Source organism: Haliotis rufescens, unplaced genomic scaffold, assembly GCF_023055435.1.
Source record: "Haliotis rufescens isolate VD_foot unplaced genomic scaffold, xgHalRufe1.0.p SCAF_7, whole genome shotgun sequence".
Lineage (NCBI taxonomy): Eukaryota > Metazoa > Mollusca > Gastropoda > Lepetellida > Haliotidae > Haliotis > Haliotis rufescens.
Window position 1 is genome coordinate 4823324 of NW_025964361.1, and position 23648 is coordinate 4846971.

The 23648-nt window shown below is 42.4% G+C and overlaps 1 protein-coding gene across 1 annotated transcript; it reads right to left on the reverse strand.

Moving 5' to 3' along the window:
• Positions 1-22276: 22276 nt before the first annotated feature.
• Positions 22277-23233, reverse strand: LOC125376089 (proline-rich extensin-like protein EPR1). Its single transcript, XM_048387685.1, has one exon. The coding sequence runs from the start codon at positions 23231-23233 to the stop codon at positions 22277-22279; it is 957 nt and encodes a 318-aa protein (XP_048243642.1).
• Between the last annotated feature and the right edge of the window lie 415 nt (positions 23234-23648).

A 23648-nucleotide genomic window follows, 5' to 3' on the forward strand; every position in this document is an offset into this window, starting at 1 on the left:
GCTCGAATATAAGATGTAAGAAATTATAGTTATCTTGTTATCAATATAATATGTAGATAGTGTACTACATTGCTCATGTATCACGGGTTGTGGTTAATGGAGGAATAAAAAGTTCCGAAGTAGCTGGGGTCTGTTGTACAAAGCCATCGTAGTTGCGCTACGACTGTCGTCAGTCTATGAAAGATATGGCCGTGATTCCCTGTTCGTCTCGCCCAAACGCGATTATTTACTGAACTCTCTTATTTTTTAAGATATCTGACCAGCATTTAGCAACAATAACGCAGGGTTGTGAAAATGTACGATTTTTTAAAAGGTCGTGAAAAAATTATTTATTTGACGGTTATTAATTTTTACATTGGTGTAAATTGTAAGTTAATGACAAAAATGACATTTTAAGGGTAGTCTCATTCTCGAACCCTGCTATCCTATCATAATCATCACTTTCGTAACGATTGGATTTGACTCGGTAAACTCTCCATTTCTCTACATATTCCATAATGATTTTAAACTTTGTAAAACATAATACGCCAGAACCACATATGTATAACAACAATAGTTAAAAGGCGGAATATATCAATCCTGATGCATGTCTATGCGTATTTAATCGCAAAGAAAAAAAGCATGTGAGAGTCTAACCTTAATATTATTAGGTCTTTGAATATTTATATTTAAACGTGTCTGTCCATTCACCTTGATTTACGCTGAGCGGGATTATTTAACAATATAATAAGTACTCCTGTACTATGAATAGTGTTATTGGGTACATCAAAGTTTCGGAATCGGAACAAAAATACAAATTTCGGGATTGTGATTAAAACGGGAAAGGAGTAATGAAAAGAAAACACCTTCAAAACGGTACACTGATTCCCAAGATGAAACCATATATATGTATTACAACGGGTTACTCCGAAATACTTAACTGACATGAGAAAATTGCCCTAACCCCTTCTCGTTACATGGGCGTAAAATCAGATAAATCTAACAACAACAACAACACTTTAAAAAATGACAATAGTCTTTTGATGGTTGTTTTGATAGGGGGCTGCCACTTAGCAATAGTAGAATATGATTGGCCCGCGCACCACGGTGACACTTACCATTTGTCTCAATGAGAACTAATCACCCGAAAATTGACACTGTTTACAACAATACTGCCATATTTCTCACGAACACTCCAGAATACAAGAAATTACACGAATAAAGGCCTGGAATCTAACCCCGGGGATATTTTGACCATAAGTGACCAGTCAAGCGGAGACCACCCATGTGCGCTTTTAGCATTGCAATTAATGAGTAGATAATGTGACGGTTCCCAGTTCAAGCCTTTAGCGATATCGTGGGTTTTAACACGTTCTGCTTCCGATCGCATGTATAAATTATCGTAAATGCTACTTTTTCAGGGACCGGGAAAGATGTTACAAATAATATAAAACATTTCAAGACGAAACCAGGGTTTCAGCTGTCGAGATTTCCGTCTTTAAGATTCATTAATCGAATCTGCTCCATCACCAATAGATACTTTGTAAGTACATAGCACCGATACAGCTAAATAACAGTCGGGATCAAATTCAACTCACTCAGTATTTGCGGATTGGTGCAAAGTAATAAATCAAAGGAATGATGTCCCAATAACTATCGTAACAGTAAAAATAATCAAGTCTTTGAAAGGCATTTAGAAGTGATACAGAAGGATGAGAATTTATGGATGTCAACTTTATTATGAGGAACACAACGTTTCGGAGTATATGCTTACTCCTTCATCAGATGAATGAATGCTATGAGGCAGAGAGCATATATATGTACATGTAAGAACAACAAAAGTAATAAGATAACAAAATTTGGAAACTTTACAAGGGAAGCCAACAGTAATTGGCGCTGATAGGCGATTAGCAGTAAACAATGGAAGCCAACACTTTACAGTAATTAGCGCTGATAGTTATGGACAACTGGAAGCCAGGACTAAATTTTCACTGATATAGGTTAATGGCAATGGACACTGGACAAACGGGTGGCCGGGGGTAATTAGCACTGATAGGTAAAAATAATGTGTGTTAAAACATGTGTTATCATAGGAGAGGTGTTTGTATGGACAAACTGAAGGGCAAAAGAAATTATAACTCATATCTCATGGTGGCTAATAATGATAGAAACAAGAAATGGTAATTCGATGGTGAAGTCTTTGACGCGGGTATCACAGAGGTGTTATAACAGTAACATCGTTGGATATGAAGGCAGTGTTGACATAATACTCCATTTAATCTTGCACACTTCACGCTGGCAGTAAATTTATGTACAACAGTATTTATAATCCTTCATAAATTTTATATACAAATGTATTATTATCAAAATGCGATTTTCATAAAATCTATTTATTTAAAATTATTGTTACTTTTTGTACATTTGTCCCACTTGCTTCTGTAATTTTTAAAACTATTATGTGGATTTCCATTTTTGTTCTGGGCCCGCGGGGTAGCCTTGTGGGTAAAGCGTTCACTCGTCACGCTGGGGGTATATTCCCACGAAGTAGATCTTTCGGATTTCGGTAAATTGTCTTTGATGTGGTATGTTGCTGTCAGTAGTGTTGTTTTGAAGGAAAAAAAACACTAGAAGAGAATTTATGGATGTCATCTTCTTAGTATGAGGAACACAACGTTTCGGAGTATATGCTTACTCCTTCATCAGGTGATGAGCAAACATATACCCCGAAACGTTGTGTTCCTCATGATAAGAAGTTTACATCCATAAATGCTCTTCCTTATGTGTATCACTTCTAAATGCCTTTCAAAGACTTGAATAAACCACCAGTTGATGTAAAATTGTGAACTGTGTACCGAAATAGGATATATTGGGAGCTAACTCGCTAACTAACTACGCTGAATACCCCTGTTTTGGTTCTATCACGGGCCTATCCATGTTACCCCCGACGTTATTGCTTGGACATTGATCAAAGGCACAACAAACCCTACCCACACACTCATTTTATTTCTCAAGATATTTAATTTCTTTTTCCAATTTTTATAAGATGTAGAATTATTTCTTCCAAGGCGTATCTAACATGTTCATTTTGGTCTTTGTCTAATCTGTTCGACTGGCATTTGCTTTAAATTATTTGATACTAAAATCAAGTATTTCTAACCAGCTTATCTCCTGACTCGTATCTCCATCAACCATCCCCACAATGTAATGAATCCGAGAGTTAATCCCCCTCCACTCCCCATTGTATCACACCCGACTAATACCCCGTACAATGATCACCCACCGCCCCTGGGGTGTTCTAGTTGGCCTGGGGGTCGGGCAGCGTGACCACGGACCCTATTCCAAACAGGATGCTGAGGTTGTGGCCAGAACACGGGAGCGCATCTCCAACGATAGCGATCAGTCAGCCTGCTCATCTCGTAATCCCCCTTGTGTAGTTAATGGCAGGAATCGCCTCGGTACTGTCGGGGGCCTGTCCCCGACTCCTGCTTATCCCTGCTGCCACTAAGGTCAATCTGTTGACCTTTTGTCACTGCATGATTAAGAGGATCGGGGATTAGAGATAATCCAGCTCTTTTCTGCCTGGATGTGTTCCGGATGTTTTACCGATGTCACTGCCTGTGCGACAGTGTCCGTCTGCCTGTCTCTGATTGATGGCCATGCGTGCATTGGGCACTTCCGCTTACGGAGAACCATTATGTAGATTATGTGGGTTCTCTCTTGCATGTGTGATGAAAAAGGCCAACTGCCCATTAGGAACAACTCAGTCTTGTCATACAATGGAGGTGATGTCTTGGGTGGCATGGTCAAAGGTGGTCACTCGATCTCTTAACCCCCGATACTGGCATAGACGTATTGGTGGTGTTGACGAGATCTTATCACACGGAGAGAGAGAGAGAGAGAGAGAGAGAGAAGAGAGAGAGAGAGAGGGGGGAGAGAGCGGGGGAGAGAGGGGGAGGGAGAGAGAGGAGGGAGAGAGAGAGAAATATAGAATGTGAGGGTCAGAAAGACAAGGAATGCAGAGCAGGGAGATACTTGGGAAGGGAAGAGAGTAGAAAAACGAGAGAGAACGACATTTAAGTGAGTTTAAGAAGGTGTTCAACAGTGCCCCCATTGTTAATTATGTCACCTTGGGACGACCCGGGGGTTCAAGCTAAAAGGGCACCTCAGCAAAACGTCACAGGAAATGACAATACGTCAAATAACATGTTAATACATCAAATAACATGTAAATAAATCCTATAAACTACTACATAAATTTTGTACATACTACTTCTTATCGTTATTAAAAATAGAGGTGCCGTTTTCGCCCGAGAAATCGGTGACGTTTTGCTGAGGTGCCGTTTTAGCCTGTCCCCGACCCGGGCGTTTCATTCAGTTGTAATTCAGATTTGCTCTCCAGGACAACTACCAAATTCACACATTTAACATAATTATTAGTTAACACTCGTTACATCACAAGCTACCCATGTTACTGAATGTAACGGCTGAATCATTTCCAATTTGCAACCAGTGACAAACGATGAGGGCACGGTTCGTATGATTAAACAATCAAAGACGACTGTTACAGAGGTTCCATTCCACGAAATTCGCCTCTGAATGCAAACGCCCCGTCTTATTTCTTTACTTGATGTAACTGCATCAGGACGACACGACATTCAGGAGGGTTCTTTCTTCTGACCCAAAAGGTTACACCAATCTTGCAGTTAATTCCATGAAGACCCTTTGTGTCCAGCATCACCAACCTCAATGTTTTCTCTGCCCAAAGGTCTACATCACGCCCAAACAAGGGATTATCGGAATCGTTGACATTGTTTTCTTTGGCCACTGGAACTGTTGCAATAAACTGTTACACAAAACTACTTTCATCTTCTGAAGATACATCACATCGGATGCTGACCCCAGGGCAAACGCCCCCACGATCGCTCACACGCGTGATTCAGAACGACATTGCATTGTGTCTGAGCTGTATATAATGTTAGGCAAGGAATGGCCCTTGGTCAGTACGCCTGTCTTTGGTAGAAGGGTCAATGTTCCGTAACGCCGGTGAAAAATTGACCAATTATCACAGTGGCTTACTCGCAGATTGTTGTGAAGAAGACGGCAATCATTATGCCCTCTGAGAAGATCATTAATGGGTACCGAGCCTCAATCAGAAGTACTCGTGGCGCAATAAAGAGTGAATTGATACGCAATAAAGAGGTAGGCTATTGTTGACACAACAAAACACAAGGAATCATTACCTCACTCACTGTCGCACCACCGGCCTCTAACTGAACTGGACTGTTGCAAAGCATAGCTGTTACTTCATCTTCAAACACGGTCATTGTAGGGGCGGAGTATCGCTGTCGTAACACCGGAAGCAATGGTACTAATTTGTGCGGCAGTGAACAGCTACTTTCACAGGTAGGAATTTATCGAAAAAATATAAACTGTCCCCGAATTATTTTTGAAAAATATAATTATGCTTCAGACTGTTGAATAAAACAGAAATTACGTGCCACAAAAATAATTGTTGCAAGATTTTTTTTCTTTAAAAAGTTAAGGCTCACAGTTCTAAATGAAATAATATTGGGTTCTGTAGCTGTAGTCGAAACAATATCAAACCTCGATACAAATTCCAGCACCCCCTCCCGCCTACTCCCCCACCCCCCAAACGAATAGGAAATGGTCGGTCCCCAATGATAGTAGACTTGGTTTTGAAAACACACACATAAAAGAGACGCTTTGCTGGTGAATATTTTATGTTCAAGATTTAATAAGAAACCAATAGAAATGTTCCGTTGAACGGAGAACGCCTGTACGGTAGAAGCACACAAAAATAAGAATCTTAGAGAGGATAAGTGAGATTGAACATGGTGTTAGGTCGTTGACGTTAAAGAGAAAAGAAGTCACATGTAAAATGTGCAATAAGTTACGGGTCCACCGTTTTTTACTGAAAGTGTTAAGTACGCATATGCATCCGCATATTATATGAGAGTGCATCTTCAAAGAAAATATCAGAGATGTGATCATATATGGAAATGAATAATACTTGCGGACTTGAACTTTATGAATATTGATTAGTTTTGTAACTGTGTACATATCAACAGTCTAAGCTTTCAGGATGCATGTGCCAATGTTATAGATACAGGTCCCATGGTGATAGATGCAGGTCCCAAGGTGATAGATGCAGGTCCCAAGGTGATAGATACAGGTCCCATGGTGATAGATGCAGGTCCCAAGGTGATAGATGCAGGTCCCAAGGTGATAGATGCAGGTCCCAAGGTTATAGATGCAGGTCCCATAGTGATAGATGCAGGTCCCAAGGTGATAGATGCAGGTCCCAAGGTGATAGATGCAGGTCCCAAGGTGATTGATGCAGGTCCCAAGGTGATAGATACAGGTCCCATGGTGATAGATACAGGTCCCATGGTGATAGATGCAGGTCCCAAGGTGATTGATGCAGGTCCCAAGGTCATAGATGCAGTTCCCAAGGTTACATATACACGTGCCAAGGCTACGTATACACGTGCCAAGATTACATATACATGTGCCAAGGTTACATAAAAACATGCAAAGGTTACATATACACGTGCTAAGGTTACATATACACGTGCCAAGGTTTCATATACATGTCACAAGGTTACATATACACGTGCTAAAGTTACAAACACAGGTCCCAAGGTTACGTATACACGTGTCAAAGTTACGTATATATGTGCCAAGGTTGCATATACATGTGCCAAGGTTATAGATACCGGTCTCAAGGTAATAGATGGAGGTCCCAAGGTTATAGATACCGGTCCCAAGGTTATAGATGCAGGTCCCAAGGTAATAGATGCAGGTCCCAAGGTTATAGATGCAAGTCCCAAGGTTATAGATACAGGTCCCAAGGTTACATATACATGTGCCAATGTTATAGATACATGTCCTTAACTTAGGTCATCCTCAGCAATGCTAGGAGACAGCATATACCTGTCCTATGACTAAACGTCCTATAAACGTGCCTGAAGCTTAAATAACGAGTGTTCGGGTTTCAAATAAGACTCCAAAGATTACAGTTCAGTGTCCAAATGTTACACACACCTGTCCCGAGGTTACCTATCTTAGGTTACGGGTGTAACGAGCCATGGAAGAATACAAACACTCAACAAATGATGTAGAACGCAGATGAGAGGAGTGTTATGAAGCATGAATGATGGAGTAGGTCTGATAACAGTTACAGCAGCATCTCTCACCCCCCAGCTGTAACCACAGACAGGTGACTCGGTTCTCTGGGGGGACCGAGGCCTAGAAAACGTACTTTTTTTCAATCACACCCTGTTTATGGACACTTAAGGCGATGCGTAGATTTGGCGTAAGGAGTTGAACGAGACTACGATGCTCAATACTATACAATATATGTTCGTGTGATATATGAGCCGGTATTACGACGGATTAAACGTATTGAAAATTCTGATGCGTTATGTTTGGGGTTGGATTAACGTGAGAGGGGTACCCAAGCAGTTAGAGTGATGTCTAATGCAGCGATGACACTGTGTCACTTTGTCACGTGATGTAAGACGGCAAGGTCAAGGTCAGGGTTAGAATGGATCGGAGTTTATGCGTTGTTAGTAGGATTTAGCGCCTCTTTGAACATTATTCCAGAGTGTCAGTTTGATGATAGGAAAAAACCGAAGTGATATAGTTTGTCGTGTACGGATCTATTATTATATGGATCATAATCAGAGTAAATCTGGGATTCGAAACCATATGATTCTGGAGAATCTAAGAAACGCAATTCAACACAGCGATTTGTGGCGCCGTGATCGATGTGCTACCCGTGGCCCTGTAGGTACGTGTTAACAACTTGGTTGTCCAACCAATAACTCTACAGCCATGTCCCATTCTTAATAGGCTTAGGGGGCACGGATGGCCCAGTCGTCTAAGGCGCCGCGATTCGCTGTGCAGAGTTGCGTCCCTTGGGCACGCCAGAAACCTATGATTGTGGGTTCGAATCCCGGTTATGTTTCTAGGTTTGGCAGCACCATACCCGTGCTCGTGGGTTTCACCGAAGTGGTAAACGTCTGAAACCTGCATCACTTCGGGTTTTTCTCCCAAATTAAGCTGACACGCCGCGATATAACTGGAATACTGTTAAAATCGGCGTTAAACCCAACTCACTCCCTCACTTAATAGGCTTAGGGGAGCCGAAGTTTTTTGTTTCAACGTAGTATATACAATTATCACCCACCACTCTACAGACGATATATGATGCTTCTGAAATGATGCTGGTCTTAGACGTTTACCACTTTGGTGCAATTCATCAGCAGGGATATGGTGCTGGCGAACATAGAAACAATTAGAGCGAATCTGGGATTCGAACTCACGATCACATGTAGTTGGCACGCCAAAGGGACGCAACTCTGCATTGCGAATGGGGCACGTATGGTCTGGATGAATATGCTATTAGAACCGGTCCAGTAACTAACTCATCGCATTAACACATACCGTGTGATAACATAAGAAGAACAATCGCCTTTGTTATAACCATGCCTTATTAACGTCACATACCACATCGTTGTGCACAACCAATCAAATTTACACTTTAAACAGGATCTGAAGAGCTGTACATACGAACGTCTTATTATGGATGTGTTGTACATAAGAAACTAAAATAATATATACAGATATAGAAAACTTGTTACAAAATATATTTGCACCTGTGTGCAATCATTTTTACGTTTATTTCGGAAAGATATGTTTCGTACTTTATTTCCGGAAAGATTATTTAGACAGTCTATAAGAGTTTGAACAAATAATTATGTGAAACATTTTAAGTCAGTTAATCGATCAAAATTATCCATTTTGTCTTCTCTGGGAGGCAATTGTGATAAATCAACATTTTCACGCGGTAAGACAAATTATACGATAGCTTATTAGTCTTTATGACGCTGTCCCCGTGTTGTTAGTGTCTTCGTGACGCTGTTCCCGTGTTGTTAGTGTCTTTGTGACGCTGTTCCCATGTTGTTAGTTTCTCGTGACGCTGTCCCCGTGTTGTTAGTGTCTTCGTGACGCTGTCCCCGTGTTGTTAGTGTCTTCGTGACGCTGTTCCCGTGTTGTTAGTGTCTTCGTGACGCTGTTCCCGTGTTGTTAGTGTCTTCGTGACGCTGTCCCCGCGTTGTTAGTGTCTTCGTGACGCTGTTTCCGTGTTGTTAGTGTCCTCGTGACGCTGTCCCCGCGTTGTTAGTGTCTTCGTGACGCTGTTCCCGTGTTGTTAGTGTCTTCGTGACGCTGTCCCCGTGTTGTTAGTGTCTTCGTGACGCTGTTCCCGTGTTGTTAGTGTCTTCGTGACGCTGTTCCCGTGTTGTTAGTGTCTTTGTGACGCTGTTCCCGTGTTGTTAGTTTCTCGTGACGCTGTCCCGGTGTTGTTAGTGTCTTCGTGACGCTGTTCCCGTGTTGTTAGTGTCTTCGTGACGCTGTTCCCGTGTTGTTAGTGTCTTCGTGACGCTGTCCTCGTGTTGTTAGTGTCTTCGTGACGCTGTCCCCGTGTTGTTAGTGTCTTCGTGACGCTGGCCTCGTGTTGTTAGTGTCTTCGTGACTTCATTCTTTCGTGCGGGAAGTCCGCGTCAAAAAGACATTTAAAGATGATACTTTTTGTTACCCTGTCTAGCGCTCGGCATTAAGGGGCTAAAACAAGGACAGGTCGGCTCCGAGTCAGTATACTGCGTCTGAGTAGAGTATTCATCTTACTTTGATGCATGGTATCTCAGTGGGCTCACACTATCAAATCGGTATTTGTCCAGACTAGTACTAGCAGCCACACACACACACGTGGATGCACAAGTGCAATAATATTGAACGCGACGTTAAACCCACTTTTATCTCACCTCACCTCAACTCAACACACCTCACCTCGTGCGGGAACACGTGTCCAGAGTTACTCCCCTTAGTCGTGCCACGTCTTCACCGCGCGATGTTTAACCCCCCTGCCTCTCTTGGCTTTTAACCCCATTAAGCTGACATGCCGAGAGGTAACAGCGATGCTGTTTGAAGCGGCGTGAAAACTTTCAATTGTTTCATTTTTAATGCATCTACATAAACAGAACATAACCAAAACGTTGCGAACTCATAAAACGTAATGAAACAGGTCTCGAAACGCCGCCAATAGAAACACTCGCAACAGCAGGAAATCTATATAATGAATGCTAAACGTCTCTTTTTTTGTCTCATTCGTGATTCATTTTATTCACCGTTATTACAGTCAAGCTATAAATTGCCTCGTCGTCAGACCAAGCCCATACAGAGTTCTCAACAAGGAAATACATACTTGTACGCGAAACTAAGGTGAGGTGTTGTGAACTGAGGTTTAACGTCGCGATCAATATTATTGCACTTGTATGCGGCGTGCATTCACGTGTGTATGTGGCTGAGTGTACTAGGCCAGACTTATGCCGGTTTTATGGCCCTAGCCGTCTGAGATACCATACCACACAGCTCAACATGGATATTCCACGTTATACTGACTCCGAGGCGATCAGTCCTTTTTTTATCCCCTTAATGCCGACCGCTAGGCAGGGTAACAACAAGTACCATCGAATAACGTCGTTTGGTACGACGCGGCCAGGGGTTCGAACCACCAACCTTCCGCTCTCCTGGCAGACGCTCTATGCACTAAACCACGGGTGCGGTCCACGCAACTAAGGAATAATAATAATAATAATAATGACGATGATGATAAAGATAACTACGTAATTATGATTGATTTCTGGGTAACGCAGCGACGACATAAGATTTGAGTTTATCGTCTTTGTGCGATACGTTTCCAGAGGCTATGAAAATAATTGAATTTCATGTTTTATTGAACAAGCTTGCCCGAGTCGATTCCCAAGCAAGTATCACATCTCTGCTATATGTTGAGTGATGTCATACTTTGCTCGTGGCAAATACTGGGGTGTACAGTAACTATCTGTGAATCACCGCCTAACAGTAATACACTCACCACGTCGGAATGCATCGTTTTTACTTCAGCCAGTCAGCTTTTGAAAGATATATTTTGTATCATGTCCACATATATGTTAATTTCTTGAAACCCTGCTTAAAGATATTCATCATCGGCATGATCTATTGCAAACCTTGGCGACACCATATTGTGCAGTGTTTCTTCACGTTAATATTTGTATGCATAGGATTGCATTCATTATAAGTTGTGAGGTCATGTTTTATGGTTGTGTACCTCTTAACAAACGTGATATTATCTCACGCCTGTGCTCCCATTAAAACATTTGTAGACCGCCGTCAGATAGCTGGACTAATGCTATTTTATTTCAAATTGTTTCATAAATAATCTATTTTTTTCTCTTTTTTACAATATTCTAAGAAAAGGTCGGATGGTGGTATAGTCATGTAGTTAAAGCTTTCGCTCGTCACGCCGACGTCACCGGTTCGATTCTCGATACAGCCAGTGAACCTATTTTAGGTGTCCCCCGCCGTGATATGTCGGGAATAGTAATATAAACGTGGTGAAACCTCACTCACTCACTCACTCACTAACTCAGTCACTATGCAAAATAGTTTTGTTTTGTTTGTTGTTTAACGCCACACTCAGCAATATTCCAGCTATATGACGGTAAATAATGGAGTCTGTAAATAATCTAGTCTGGATCAGACAATCCAGTGATTGGCATCAAGAGCATCGATCCAAACAATTGGAATACGATGGCATGCATCAACCAAGTCAGCGAGTCAGACCACCTGATCCCGTTAGTCGCCTCTTACGACAAGCACAGTCGCCTTTACGGCAAGCATGGGTTGCTGAAGACCCGGATCTTCAAGGGTCGAAAAATAGTTGACCACCGCTTGCTATATCTGGACCTGCGACCACCTGGAGATATAAGTGTCCTTGTACCGACCTTTGAGCAGGTATCGGTGGTCTTAGCCATTTATCGAAATGAGGTCAATGTCATCTGTAGATATTTCCTAAATGCACGTGGAACTGCCTGATATATGAGACCAAAGAAGAGGTACACCTTAACATTGATTCACGTGTATATATGGCACTATAACTGAACAGATGCTGTAGCAACCAACCCATTTTCCTATTCAATATCCAAGACATGGTCACAGTACATGAGAATGCGGAAACTGGCAAAACGTAACATCATCGGAATGCCGTGACCTCGTTTCCTCGCCGTACCATAACTCCACCGTGTCGCAGTCCTGATGTGTGTCCCGATACCTGCTATACCGGACTTACCCGAGGGGTGCCGAGTGGGCGGCGGATTGTAAGATAACAGATATGCACATGAAATGTCTGTGTATGAATTATTCATGAAGTGTCACACATATTCATAAAAGTACACCATGCATAAAGCAGGGAATGTGGGAAAAGGATAAAAAAAAGGACGTAAACAAGCACAGATGGAGAACGATATTTCTACGAAAATATCATACTTATAAAAAGTGATTTGGGAGATTTTAGGTATTATAAGTGTACAGTAAACTACGGTTATAGCGTACTCTAAGGGACCACAAATTCTAGTTCGTTATAACCGTAATTAGTTATAAGCATATGTAGAGCAGAGATACAGCAAATGGCAGGGACCTAAAAACCAGTTCGTTATATCCACCAGTTCGTTATAAGCGTGTTCGTTATAACCGTAGTTTACTGTATAAGCATTAGAAAAGAACAATTCTGACAATGAAATAAAACATGTCCTTGTTATAATCGATAAGTGGACACAAATACATTTTAAAAAAATCTGAAAACACCAAAATTTACAATGTTTGTCGAAAAGAATGTTGCCTCAATCTCATTAAAGTCAGATCTTAGTGCTCGTTATGACTGCACATAGACCTGACGACATCGCAAAACAGGTCACGTCAGAACGACCTTTCATCCGTCCAATCAGATCGTCGCTTTAGAGATCGCGAAGGTGAAATTCGGAATGGTTTTTTTAAATCATGCAACCTCGATAAAGTTTACACGGGGTATTCCGAACGACAGCTATGAGCTGTATTCATAAAAGTCATTGTCTATCTAGCGCTTGGGATGAACATTAGAAACGGAGGAGATTTTCCACGGGAAGAACTGCAAAAACAATCTCCGCCATCTGCAAAACATTCCACGCTTTTCTTTTGTTCAGTTTTCACATTTTGAATCGAGAACTTTGTCAAAATATTTTTTAAAAGCGTAGTCTTGACCAGAAGTCGCCATTTGGAACCTAATGCCGTAAAGCTAGAAAAAGCTGCTTTTTGATTGGCTAATGTTGACTTCCTGTTAGTCATTTCATTGGTCGGTCGAAGTTCGCGAAAGGTCTGAGATTGAATGTTGCCTTTAAAGTTAAAAAGGAGAAAATGACGAGTTCATATTCACCGGTACTTAAGTCAGACAATCGGTTTGACATGCGATGCCGCCGAACATGATTTGCATCTTACGCCCAGTTCCACAAATCGACCTTTCTTATTTTGTTTGTTCGTTTGTTTGTTGCTTAAGGCCGCGCTCGGCAATATGCCAACTATATGACGGCGGCCTGTAAATAATCGTGTCGAGACCAGACAATCCAGTGATTGATATCATGAGCATGGATCAACGCTATTGGGAAACGATGACATGCATCAGCGAGCCTGACCACCCAATCCCGCTAGTCGCCTCTTACGACAAGCATAGTCGCCTTTTACGGCCTTAACTCTTAAGACGATCGTAGCTCCCATACCTCAACGTTGACAACGACAGTCGTAGCAGTGGGGTCGCTTTGTAGAACGGGCCTTTAAAGAAATAAAATGTCACAGTATTCACTGTCGTCTTCAGCCAAGTCCGGGCGGTGGGATGGCACAGTGGTTAAAGCAATGCCTCGTCACGCGGAAGACCCGCGTTCGATTCCCAACATTGGTACAATGTGTGAAGCCATTTCTGTTGTCCCGTGCTGTGCTTTTGCTTGAATATTGCTAAAACCGGCATAAAATTCTATCCACTCACTCAAGTTCATACTCATTCTACAAGATTTATTATCATGTTTCCATTTCAGTAACTATATTCAATTATGATCCCTGTTGACGCGGACTTGACATTAAGCACGCAGTCAATGAGTGCTCTGTGTGCCTTAAGTAATATTCCTTGACTTTAATGTCTTGCAAAAGTTCGTATGGTATATATTTGGCGAAAAAAAGTCAATCAATCAACGCTAAACAAGGTGCACGATGAGGTGAGGTGAGGTGAAATTGGGTTTAACGTCGCGTCCAAGATTATTGCACTTATATAGCGACGTGCTTGCACGTGTGTGTTTGGCTGCTTGTACTAGTCCGGACTGATGCCGATTTATAGTGCTAGCTCACTAAGATACCATGCCGCAGTTTAACATGAATATCCCACTCAGACACAGTATACTGACTCCGAGCCGACCAGTCCTTGTTTTAGCCCCTTAATGCCGAGCGCCAGACAGGGTAACAACAAGTACCATCTTTTAACGTCTTTTGGCATGACGCGGCCGGGGATCGAACTCCGGACCTTCCGCTCTCCGGGCGGACGCTCTACCACTTGACCACGGAGGCGGTCAGGTGCACGATGATAAAACGTCAGGAATCCCAATACTGTGCATTTTGATGAGTGACGAGACATCCATGACGCATGCAGTCTTATCCATCAGGGTATATTGGTGTACCGGACAATAACTGTTATTGGAACCCATAGAGAATAGGAACTGAGTGTCTGTTTTGGTGGAGTAGAGGGGACCTTATACCTTATAAATACATGTCACGTTCAATATGCTGGTCCAATTACCGCCCCTTGGGGCTCTTCGACGCCAAAGCGTCTTTCGTCATGAGACTGAGCGTGCACCGTTGAAATCGGATTCGTGTGTTTCAGACCCGTGAAGATCCGGGGTAGAATAGGTCTTCAGGAACCCATACTTGCAGTAAAAGGTGACTATGCTGGTCGAAAGAGCGACTAACGGGATCAGGTGGTCAGGCTCCCTGACTTGGTTGATGCATGTCATCGATCCCAATTGCGCAGATCGACGCTCATGATGTCAATCACTGGATTGTCTGATCCAGGCTCGACTATTTACATAACGCCGTCACATAGCTGGAATATTGCTGAGTGCGGCGTTAAACAACAATCAAACAAACACACAAAACACAAACAAACAAACAGACAAATAAAATATATATGTGTATTATTTATCTAGCCTAATATGGTAACGAAGATAACCCAGTCCAGCATGTGTTTCCCATCTAGGTGATACAACAAGTGCTTCATCTTTTCATTCACATCTTTGGAAATTATAATCCTGGATTTAGAAACTAGCTCGACAATGTTTATATACTTACCACGCAGTTTTTTCAGCAGAGGGGGAAAGGTTTCACATATTGTACAATTGGGATTCGAAACTGCGGCTTTTGAAATACACATTTCAGAGTAGACACGTACGTTGGTCAACACGGTGTCTATATACGTACGGTTGCCAATACGGACTGTTAGTATATACGTACGATTGTCAAAACGAACGGTGAGTACGCGCGTACAATGATCAACACGGACGGTGAGTATATACACGTACGGTGGTCAATACGGACGCTGAGTACGCGCGTACGATGGCCAGGGAATAATTGCGTACACACATGCTGGTAAGTATGTTCAGATGATAATGGTCCCGAGCAAAGGAATACACAAATACTCTTCACTCTATCTGTGAACCAACTGGCGCCTTTTCTCTGTTTGCGATCTTCAAATATGTGATAAATTGTATTGACTAAAATACGAACAACTCAAGTAGGGGCATTACATCAATTCTCTTAACCACTGATTTATGGCGTTTTTGAATTGCCACGCTCTGTTTTCTGTTTGTAAAGCTATACTAGATTTCACCGAATGATCCTTAGCATTCCAATACATTATATATTACCCAATTGACCTCGTCTAAATCATTGCAGTATTAGTGTAATATTTACCTGATGTTTCAAGTGAGCCCTGAATTCTTTATTTTAATCGCGATATCAGCCACTTCGTAGAAGATTACAAGATCTCACTCGTGACTTCCCGGTCTGTTCCGCGACCTCTCGATACATTTGATATCACTGGAGTAGTGATATCACGCACCATCACTAGTACCTGTTTACCGCCAGATTCCGCCGCATGTAGTTCGCCTAACTTGACGGACGTTTTCACGTACAGCTTATCGTATGTTTGATAGAAATTTTATAAAGAATCCACTGATAACGACTTCAACAATATTTCACGGTCACTATAGAGGATATAATATGATAGTAACGCTACTACCAATATGGATTCTGCTCGGTGGGGTAGCATACTGGTTAAAGCGTTCGCCCGTCATGTCGAAGACCGGGTTCGATTCCCCATATGGGTACAATGGATGAAGCCCATTTCTAGTGACCCCGTCGTAATATTGTTGGAATATTGCTAAAAGCGGCGTAAAACCATACTCACTCGGTGTATAAATTAGTTTCCAAAGTTCAAGGCCAGGATGGTTTGTTGATAATATGTAATAAATGTTGCAAGCCCTCGTCATATTTTACCAGCCCTATTTCATGGCTACAATCTACGTACTTAACCTTAATGTATTCTGCGTGTTTGTGATGGTTCTTAGACTTTCACATGCATCAATAATAATGGTGAGGTGAGGTCAGGTGAAATGGGGTTTAACGTTGCGTGCGGGATTATTGCACTTGTGCATGCACGGGTGTGTGTGATGTTTTTGTGGCTGCTTGTATTAGTCAGGACTGATGCCGATTTATAGTGCTAGCACACTGAGATACCATGCCGCAGTTTAACATGAATACCCCACTCAGACACAGTATACTGACTCCGAGCAGACCAGTCCTTGTTTTAGCCCCTTAATGCCGAGCGCCAGACAGGGTAACAACAAGTACCATCCATTAACGTCTTTTGGTATGACGCGGCCGGGGATCGAACCCCGGACCTTCCGCTCTTCGGGCGGCGCTCTACCACTGGACCACGGAGGCGGTCTCAATAGTAACTTATGTACTTGTATATGAGTCATAATTAGTGTACAACAAAGACCAGTTTTCTACTTCGCGTGGTTTGCCTGAATGAAGTACAGTAAACTACGGTTATAACGAACTTAAAGGGACCCTTTATTTTAGTTCGTTATAACCGTAGTTCGTTATAAGAATATATACAGTATATATACAACAAATGGCCAGGACTAAAAAATAAGTTCGTTATATCAGTCAGTTCGTTATAAGCGTGTTCGTTATAACCGTAGTTTACTGTAAATAAATGGTCGATAGCGTGAACATTAACCTCACCATCGCGGAGTACTCAATCATCCAGGCCTTTCGTAGAGGAGGTTTTCGAAGCCGCCAACGCTATCGATGTACGTTTTACTGGAAGAGGACACTATAGAGATGATATTAAATTGAAATATGCGCCTCTCGCAGGGATCTCAGTGCTGATAGCTGCCGACCACAAAGGTACTGAGGAGGGGCGATATCGCAGGCTGATATTTATTAGTTATAGCCATATAATTGCGGCAGTTTATGATATTTTAAGCCAACGAGGTACGATGAGTGACCGGTGGTTAGAGTCGCCTCGTGAAACTGACCCCTGTCCGATGTACCTGGAACGCTGAACTACGTTTTACGTCCTAGCGGTCAAGGTCACAGTAAAGGTCACGCATGAGGACAAGCAGTAAAATAATCATCACAAAACGCCGACGTTTTATTTTGTTCCTAAATACATGTTCAGATCTTAAAAGGACCATTTAATGCGACAGTAAACTTAGAATAGATTTTAATATGTGAAGATGTGGTTTACAACGCATGTTCTCGCCTACAAATTTTTAAGTTTGCCATGGAGCCACCCCGTTCTAGAAACATCGCTTTATAAATGGTGAAAAGACATACTTTGCTTAAAAGATCATAAAATATATATATGAAAAAATATTTACATTGTTAAATATTTTTATGAAAGAAATCGAATTGTTATTATATTTTTTTAATATTATAATTATTTTTATTATTTTTATTATTTTTATTATTATTATTATTATTATTATTATTATTATTATTATTATTATTATTATTTACATATTAAAATAAAAAATGCAGCAAAGAGGGTTTGGGTGATCCTGGCACAGATCCTGGTTAGGCTTAACAACCCTGCAGCCTTCTTGTCCAGATTGTCAGAAGGGCTGTATTCTTGGTAGCAAACCCGGATACTCTCCCAATGTCATTCAACAGATTGGGAGGTACCAAACCTAAGGCACCGAGAACAATGGGCAGACGGACAACTTGTTTTTCCCGAATCTTGTCAATCACATTAGCGTCCAAAGGGACAGAAAAGTCAATGATATAAATGATTTCATTGGATTCATCAAAAAGGACAAGATCGGATTTGTTGGCCTGCATACGTCTGAGGCTGTAAATGGGCCTATTCCAAAGAATTTTGTATTTATCATTTTCCATGACGCCCTCTACATATTCCGGGTCGTACCATGGATGGACCTCTGTGTCAAAACCACAAGCATTGCGAAGACGGTAATAAAAGGATCGAGCCATTCCATCATGTCGCTTAAGATACGGTGTTTGTGCCAAAGCGGGGCATCCTCTGACAATGTGTTAAACAGTCTCATTAAATTCATTACATAATCTACATTATTTACATTTTGATGCAAAATCACACATTGACGGTTTCGAGTGGGAAGTGACTCGTCCTGAGCAGCAAACAGAAAGCCTTCTGTTTCACTTTTCAGGCACGCCGACTTCATCCAAGCGAAGGACTATGTAGGGTTGCTGATCTTCTCAACACATTGCACATAAACTCGATGCAGTGGTCGTTCAGATAGCTGAGTCTGGGCCGATTTGATATGGCACTTCGCTTGGTTGACACTCATTTCTGTACCGTCCAGCAGTACAGAACCATCAACAAAATCAACACTGACATTGAGATTATATCCCACAACATTGGCTCGTTTAAGTAAACTGTGGAATGCCTTGTTTTCATCAAGAGTCTTGACATGCTTCACAAGATCATCAGACAAATAATGTTGTGCAAAAGTGCACAAAACAATTATATCGTGAAGAGCCCCCACATTAATCAAACTACACCCTCCCACTATGATTGCTAAATATAAGCGATTGAGGGAAGAGCGAGGGTGGTGGGATCTATTGTCTGACATGATTCTTCGTTGGAGGGTGTCAATACTCATTGTCATGTCAAGTTTCGTCCAATAAACAACAACATCATCATCGACATCATCCTCATCCTCATCATCATCATCATTATTATTATTATTTTTATTTTTATTATTATTATGTTGTTGTTGTATCTATTGATACCAATAGTGAACGACATTCGTCCAATATGCATAAGTGTATTGAAATGTCCACAGTGTTCTTCATCAGACTAAGTTTCCTTAATCTAATAATTTCCTAAACTTATTTATTTTGTAAGTAGCCTGACTATAAATCACAGATATTTGTAAAACAAACACACATGGCCGACCATTTGATAATTAAGAATTCATGCTTTCAATAAATAATTAAAGTATATGGTCACGTAAATATAACATGTGACACTTTTGTCAGTTCGACATGACAAAATATGTTTAATAATTCATTTAAAGTCAGCGTAATTTACATTCTAGTGTCTGCGTGGGGTCTTGTCCCCTACGAGTGAGGTATTTGTCCATCATTTACAATTGTACGAACATGGATGCAGGGTTAATTCCCCTAAATCAACTCTCGCACCATCCTTGATATGAGCCTGCGTGGACAGAGAGACAGAGTGGTGGTCCAAGATAGGGGGCCATTAAGATGGCGATTAGGAACGTGTTTCCCATTTTCGCGCTGTCCAAATTATCCACACGGACGAGAGGGACAGTTCAGCGTTAGATTATACAGGTAATGGTCTGCCCAGCTGGTGGTAAAAAATCGTAGATGGATTTCGATAATTGAAAATGCACTTTCATCATTTAAAATGGTATGTGTTCTCAACCCCGTAGCGATTGTTTGACCCAAGTGACCACTGGTCATGTGACTGACCACAGGGGCTCGCATAAAACGTACCATGCACGTGCTATCAATTTTACACGATTTTTTTAGACACTTCTGTTTTGATTAAGTCCACTGGTTTTTCTTCCAGTTTCATTTTTGTGAGCTTAAATATTAATTGGCGTTGATAGTACACTGAAACCTCGTTATCTCGAACTCCTTTAATCCGATGTTTCGTTTAGGACGACGTAACAATATGGTCCCGGGAAACCCTTATCGATCCAACGGTCTAACATATATCGGCACACCGCTTGTCTCGAACTTGGGTTCGAGATTACAAGGTTTCACTGTAGTATATACATTAAATATCCCCATCCTCGCATCTATACAATAATCCAAATATGAAAGTATGGGTGCTAAATCGAACTTATTTAATTTGTTTTAAAAAAATATAAAAAAATTAAGATATTTTCTTCCCGATAATAATGAAATATTTCCCTGTGATGAGCAGTGCTGCACGCATGCGTGTTGAGTAGTGTTGGCACCTCACATCAATCTCCTCGCCGGAGGTCAGCTGGGGGGCAGTGGTCAGTCAAGATAGGGGTTCTAGAAGTGACCACTTCAAAGTTTGTGAGGATAAATTGCCTATAAAACTAATTACATTTTCTGTAGCCATCACCTTTTGCTATCCTCCTTATATCTACCTGTTAAGAATGTCTTCGGACCATACACGCGCATTCACAATTTCTTCCCCACACCGATTCTCTCCCTTTTGTAGGTTATTGTCACTGTAAACGTTGATATGTATCCGCTGATATATTCAGGCTATATTTAAACCCTTTAAGGTCTTTTTAACTCGACAACCTGGCTTTATTATGCCAATATATGTTGAGAGTAGTTTATACTTCAGTGACTTTGCAAATATTTTGCCTATGATGATGTCGTTGAAGACTGATTTCCCCACGGGACGAGCCTCACAGTGGCGCCATATTAAAGACGATATGTAGAACTTACTGTCTTCGTATTGTTTCAGTGCTGAATTTCAGTTATTATTATCGAAATAAACGGATATTAGTGTTAATGGCCTGGTAGATATGAAAATCATATTCTGTTTCTCACTCTCTCTCTCTCTCACCCGCCTTACTCCTCCTCCCCACTCAAACATCCCTCCCCCCCTCCCCCCTCAGACTCATTCTCCTCTACGAGTCCAGACCCCTCTCATGTTCAATCTCACCCCTACCACCTTTTAATTGTCCCTTTTCTATCCCATTTGCAACATTTTCAACACATCTACTCGCCTCGCCCCCTCTTCTTTTTCTTTTTTTCTCTCTCTATCTGTCTCTCTATTTCTCTCCTTTCCCCTCCCCTTCCCTTCTCTCCCTTTCCCTCTATCTCTCTTCTCTCTCTTTTCTTTTACTTTCTCTGTGTCTCTCTTTCTCTCCTTTCCCTCTCTCTTCTCTCTCCCTTTCCCTCTCATGTCTGTCTTTCTCTCCCTCCCTCTCTCTCTTTCTCTTCCTTTCCCTCTCGCCCTCTTTCTCTCCCTCCCCTCTCTCTCTCTTTCTCTTCCTTTCCCTCTCGCCCTCTCTCGCTCTCCCTTCCCCTCTCTCTCTAACCCCCCCCCTCCCCCTCTCCCCCCGTCTGTCTGTCTGTCTGTCTGTTGGGTAAATGTATGTAGGCTGTGAACTGGGGCATGCGCTCCTGCAGAATGAGGACACAAGAAATGAAACTAACTTCATGGTAATGCAATACTTCTTTCAGTATGAAACGGGGCCTGCACCTTTTGTCGGGCTTACATGTTTACAACATCGCGATGAAAACTGTCACCGTCACCCCCCGCGGTGTCGACAAAATGCTTTCTAACAACTTTTGTTGAATCTTAATACCCTCCTGAATAGCCCCTCTAATTTAACGCCAAGGCGCAAGCGACAAAAAACGCTCATCTTTTCATCATAGCTTGGGGCATGGCGGGTGTTTTTTCTTGCGCAATGGGCTCGAGGAAAGTGAATGCCACGTATGGTTCGGAATTGCCTCTTTTTCATCAGAGAATGAGTGAGTGAATGATAATTATTATGTTACAACACCGCTGTTAGCATTTTTTCAGCAATATCACGGCGGGGAGCACCAGACATGGTCTTGACACATTGCGCTCGCTTGGGGAATCAAGCACGGGCGTCATTATAAAGACGAAGAAAGGGGATGAAGCAGAAGAAAGGGGATGATGACTGATGAAAGTGGATCACATGACGAGATGGAGGGATGAAGTAACAGAATGAAGGAACCAAGTGATGAAAGGCGGTGAATTGATGGGAGGGGTTGAAGTGACGAGAGGGGGTGAATTGATAGGAGGGGTTGAAGTGACGAGAGGGGGTTAATTGATGGGAGGGGTTGAAGTGACGAGAGGGGGTGAATTGATGGGATGGACTGAAGTGACGAGAGGGGGTGAATTGATGGGAGGGGTTGAAGTGACGAGAGGGGTTGAATTGACGAGAGGGGGTGAATTGATGGGAGGGGTTGAATTGACGAGAGGGGGTGAATTGATGGGAGGGGTTGAAGTGACGAGAGGGGGTGAATTGATGGGAGGGGTTGAATTGACGAGAGGGGGTGAATTGATGGGAGGGGTTGAATTGACGAGAGGGGGTGAATTGATGGGAGGGGTTGAATTGACGAGAGGGGGTGAATTGATGGGAGGGGTTGAAGTGACGAGAGGGGGTGAATTGATGGGAGGGGTTGAAGTGACGAGAGGGGGTGAATTGATGGGAGGGGTTGAAGTGACGAGAGGGGGTGAATTGATGGGAGGGGTTGAATTGACGAGAGGGGGTGAATTGATGGGAGGGGTTGAAGTGACGAGAGGGGGTGAATTGATGGGAGGGGTTGAAGTGACGAGAGGGGGTGAATTGATGGGAGGGGTTGAAGTGACGAGAGGGGTGAATTGATGGGAGGTGATGAAGTGACGAGAGGGGGTGAATTGATGGGAGGGGTTGAAGTGACGAGAGGGGGTGAATTGATGGGAGGGGTTGAAGTGACGAGAGGGGTGAATTGATGGGAGGGGTTGAATTGACGAGAGGGGGTGAATTGATGGGAGGGGTTGAAGTGACGAGAGGGGGTGAATTGATGGGAGGGGTTGAAGTGACGAGAGGGGGTGAATTGATGGGAGGGGTTGAAGTGACGAGCGGGGGTGAATTGATGGGAGGGGTTGAATTGACGAGAGGGGGTGAATTGATGGGAGGGGTTGAATTGACGAGAGGGGGTGAATTGATGGGAGGGGTTGAAGTGAAGAGAAGGGGTGAAGTGATGGGGTAGAGGGTGAAGTGATGTGGGGTGACATGGATGACGTGATGAAATGGATGAAATGATGAAATGGATGAAGTGAAGAAATGGATGACGTGAGGAAAAGGATGAAGTGATGACATGGATGAAGTGATGAAAATGATGAAGTAGTGAAATGGATGAAGTGAAGAAATGGATGCAGTGATGAAAAGGATAAAGTGATGAAATGGATGACGTGATGACGGATAAAGTGATGAGACGGGATGACCTTGTGAAATGAATAAAGTGATGAAATGGATGGACAAAGTGATGAGACGTGACGAGATAGAACATACATACAACCAACAACAAGCATAAGGTACCGGGAGCGTATTCCACCCCGACACCAGGTGAAATGAACGCCGGACATAGATACAGGAGACAGCAAGGATAGGGCACTGGGGACCTATTCCACCCCGACACCAGGTGAAATG

Excerpts from the sequence above, each read along its gene's own strand:
- LOC125376089 (XM_048387685.1), bottom strand. The coding sequence starts at position 23,233 with ATGTCACCCCACATCACTTCACCCTCTACCCCATCACTTCACCCCTTC.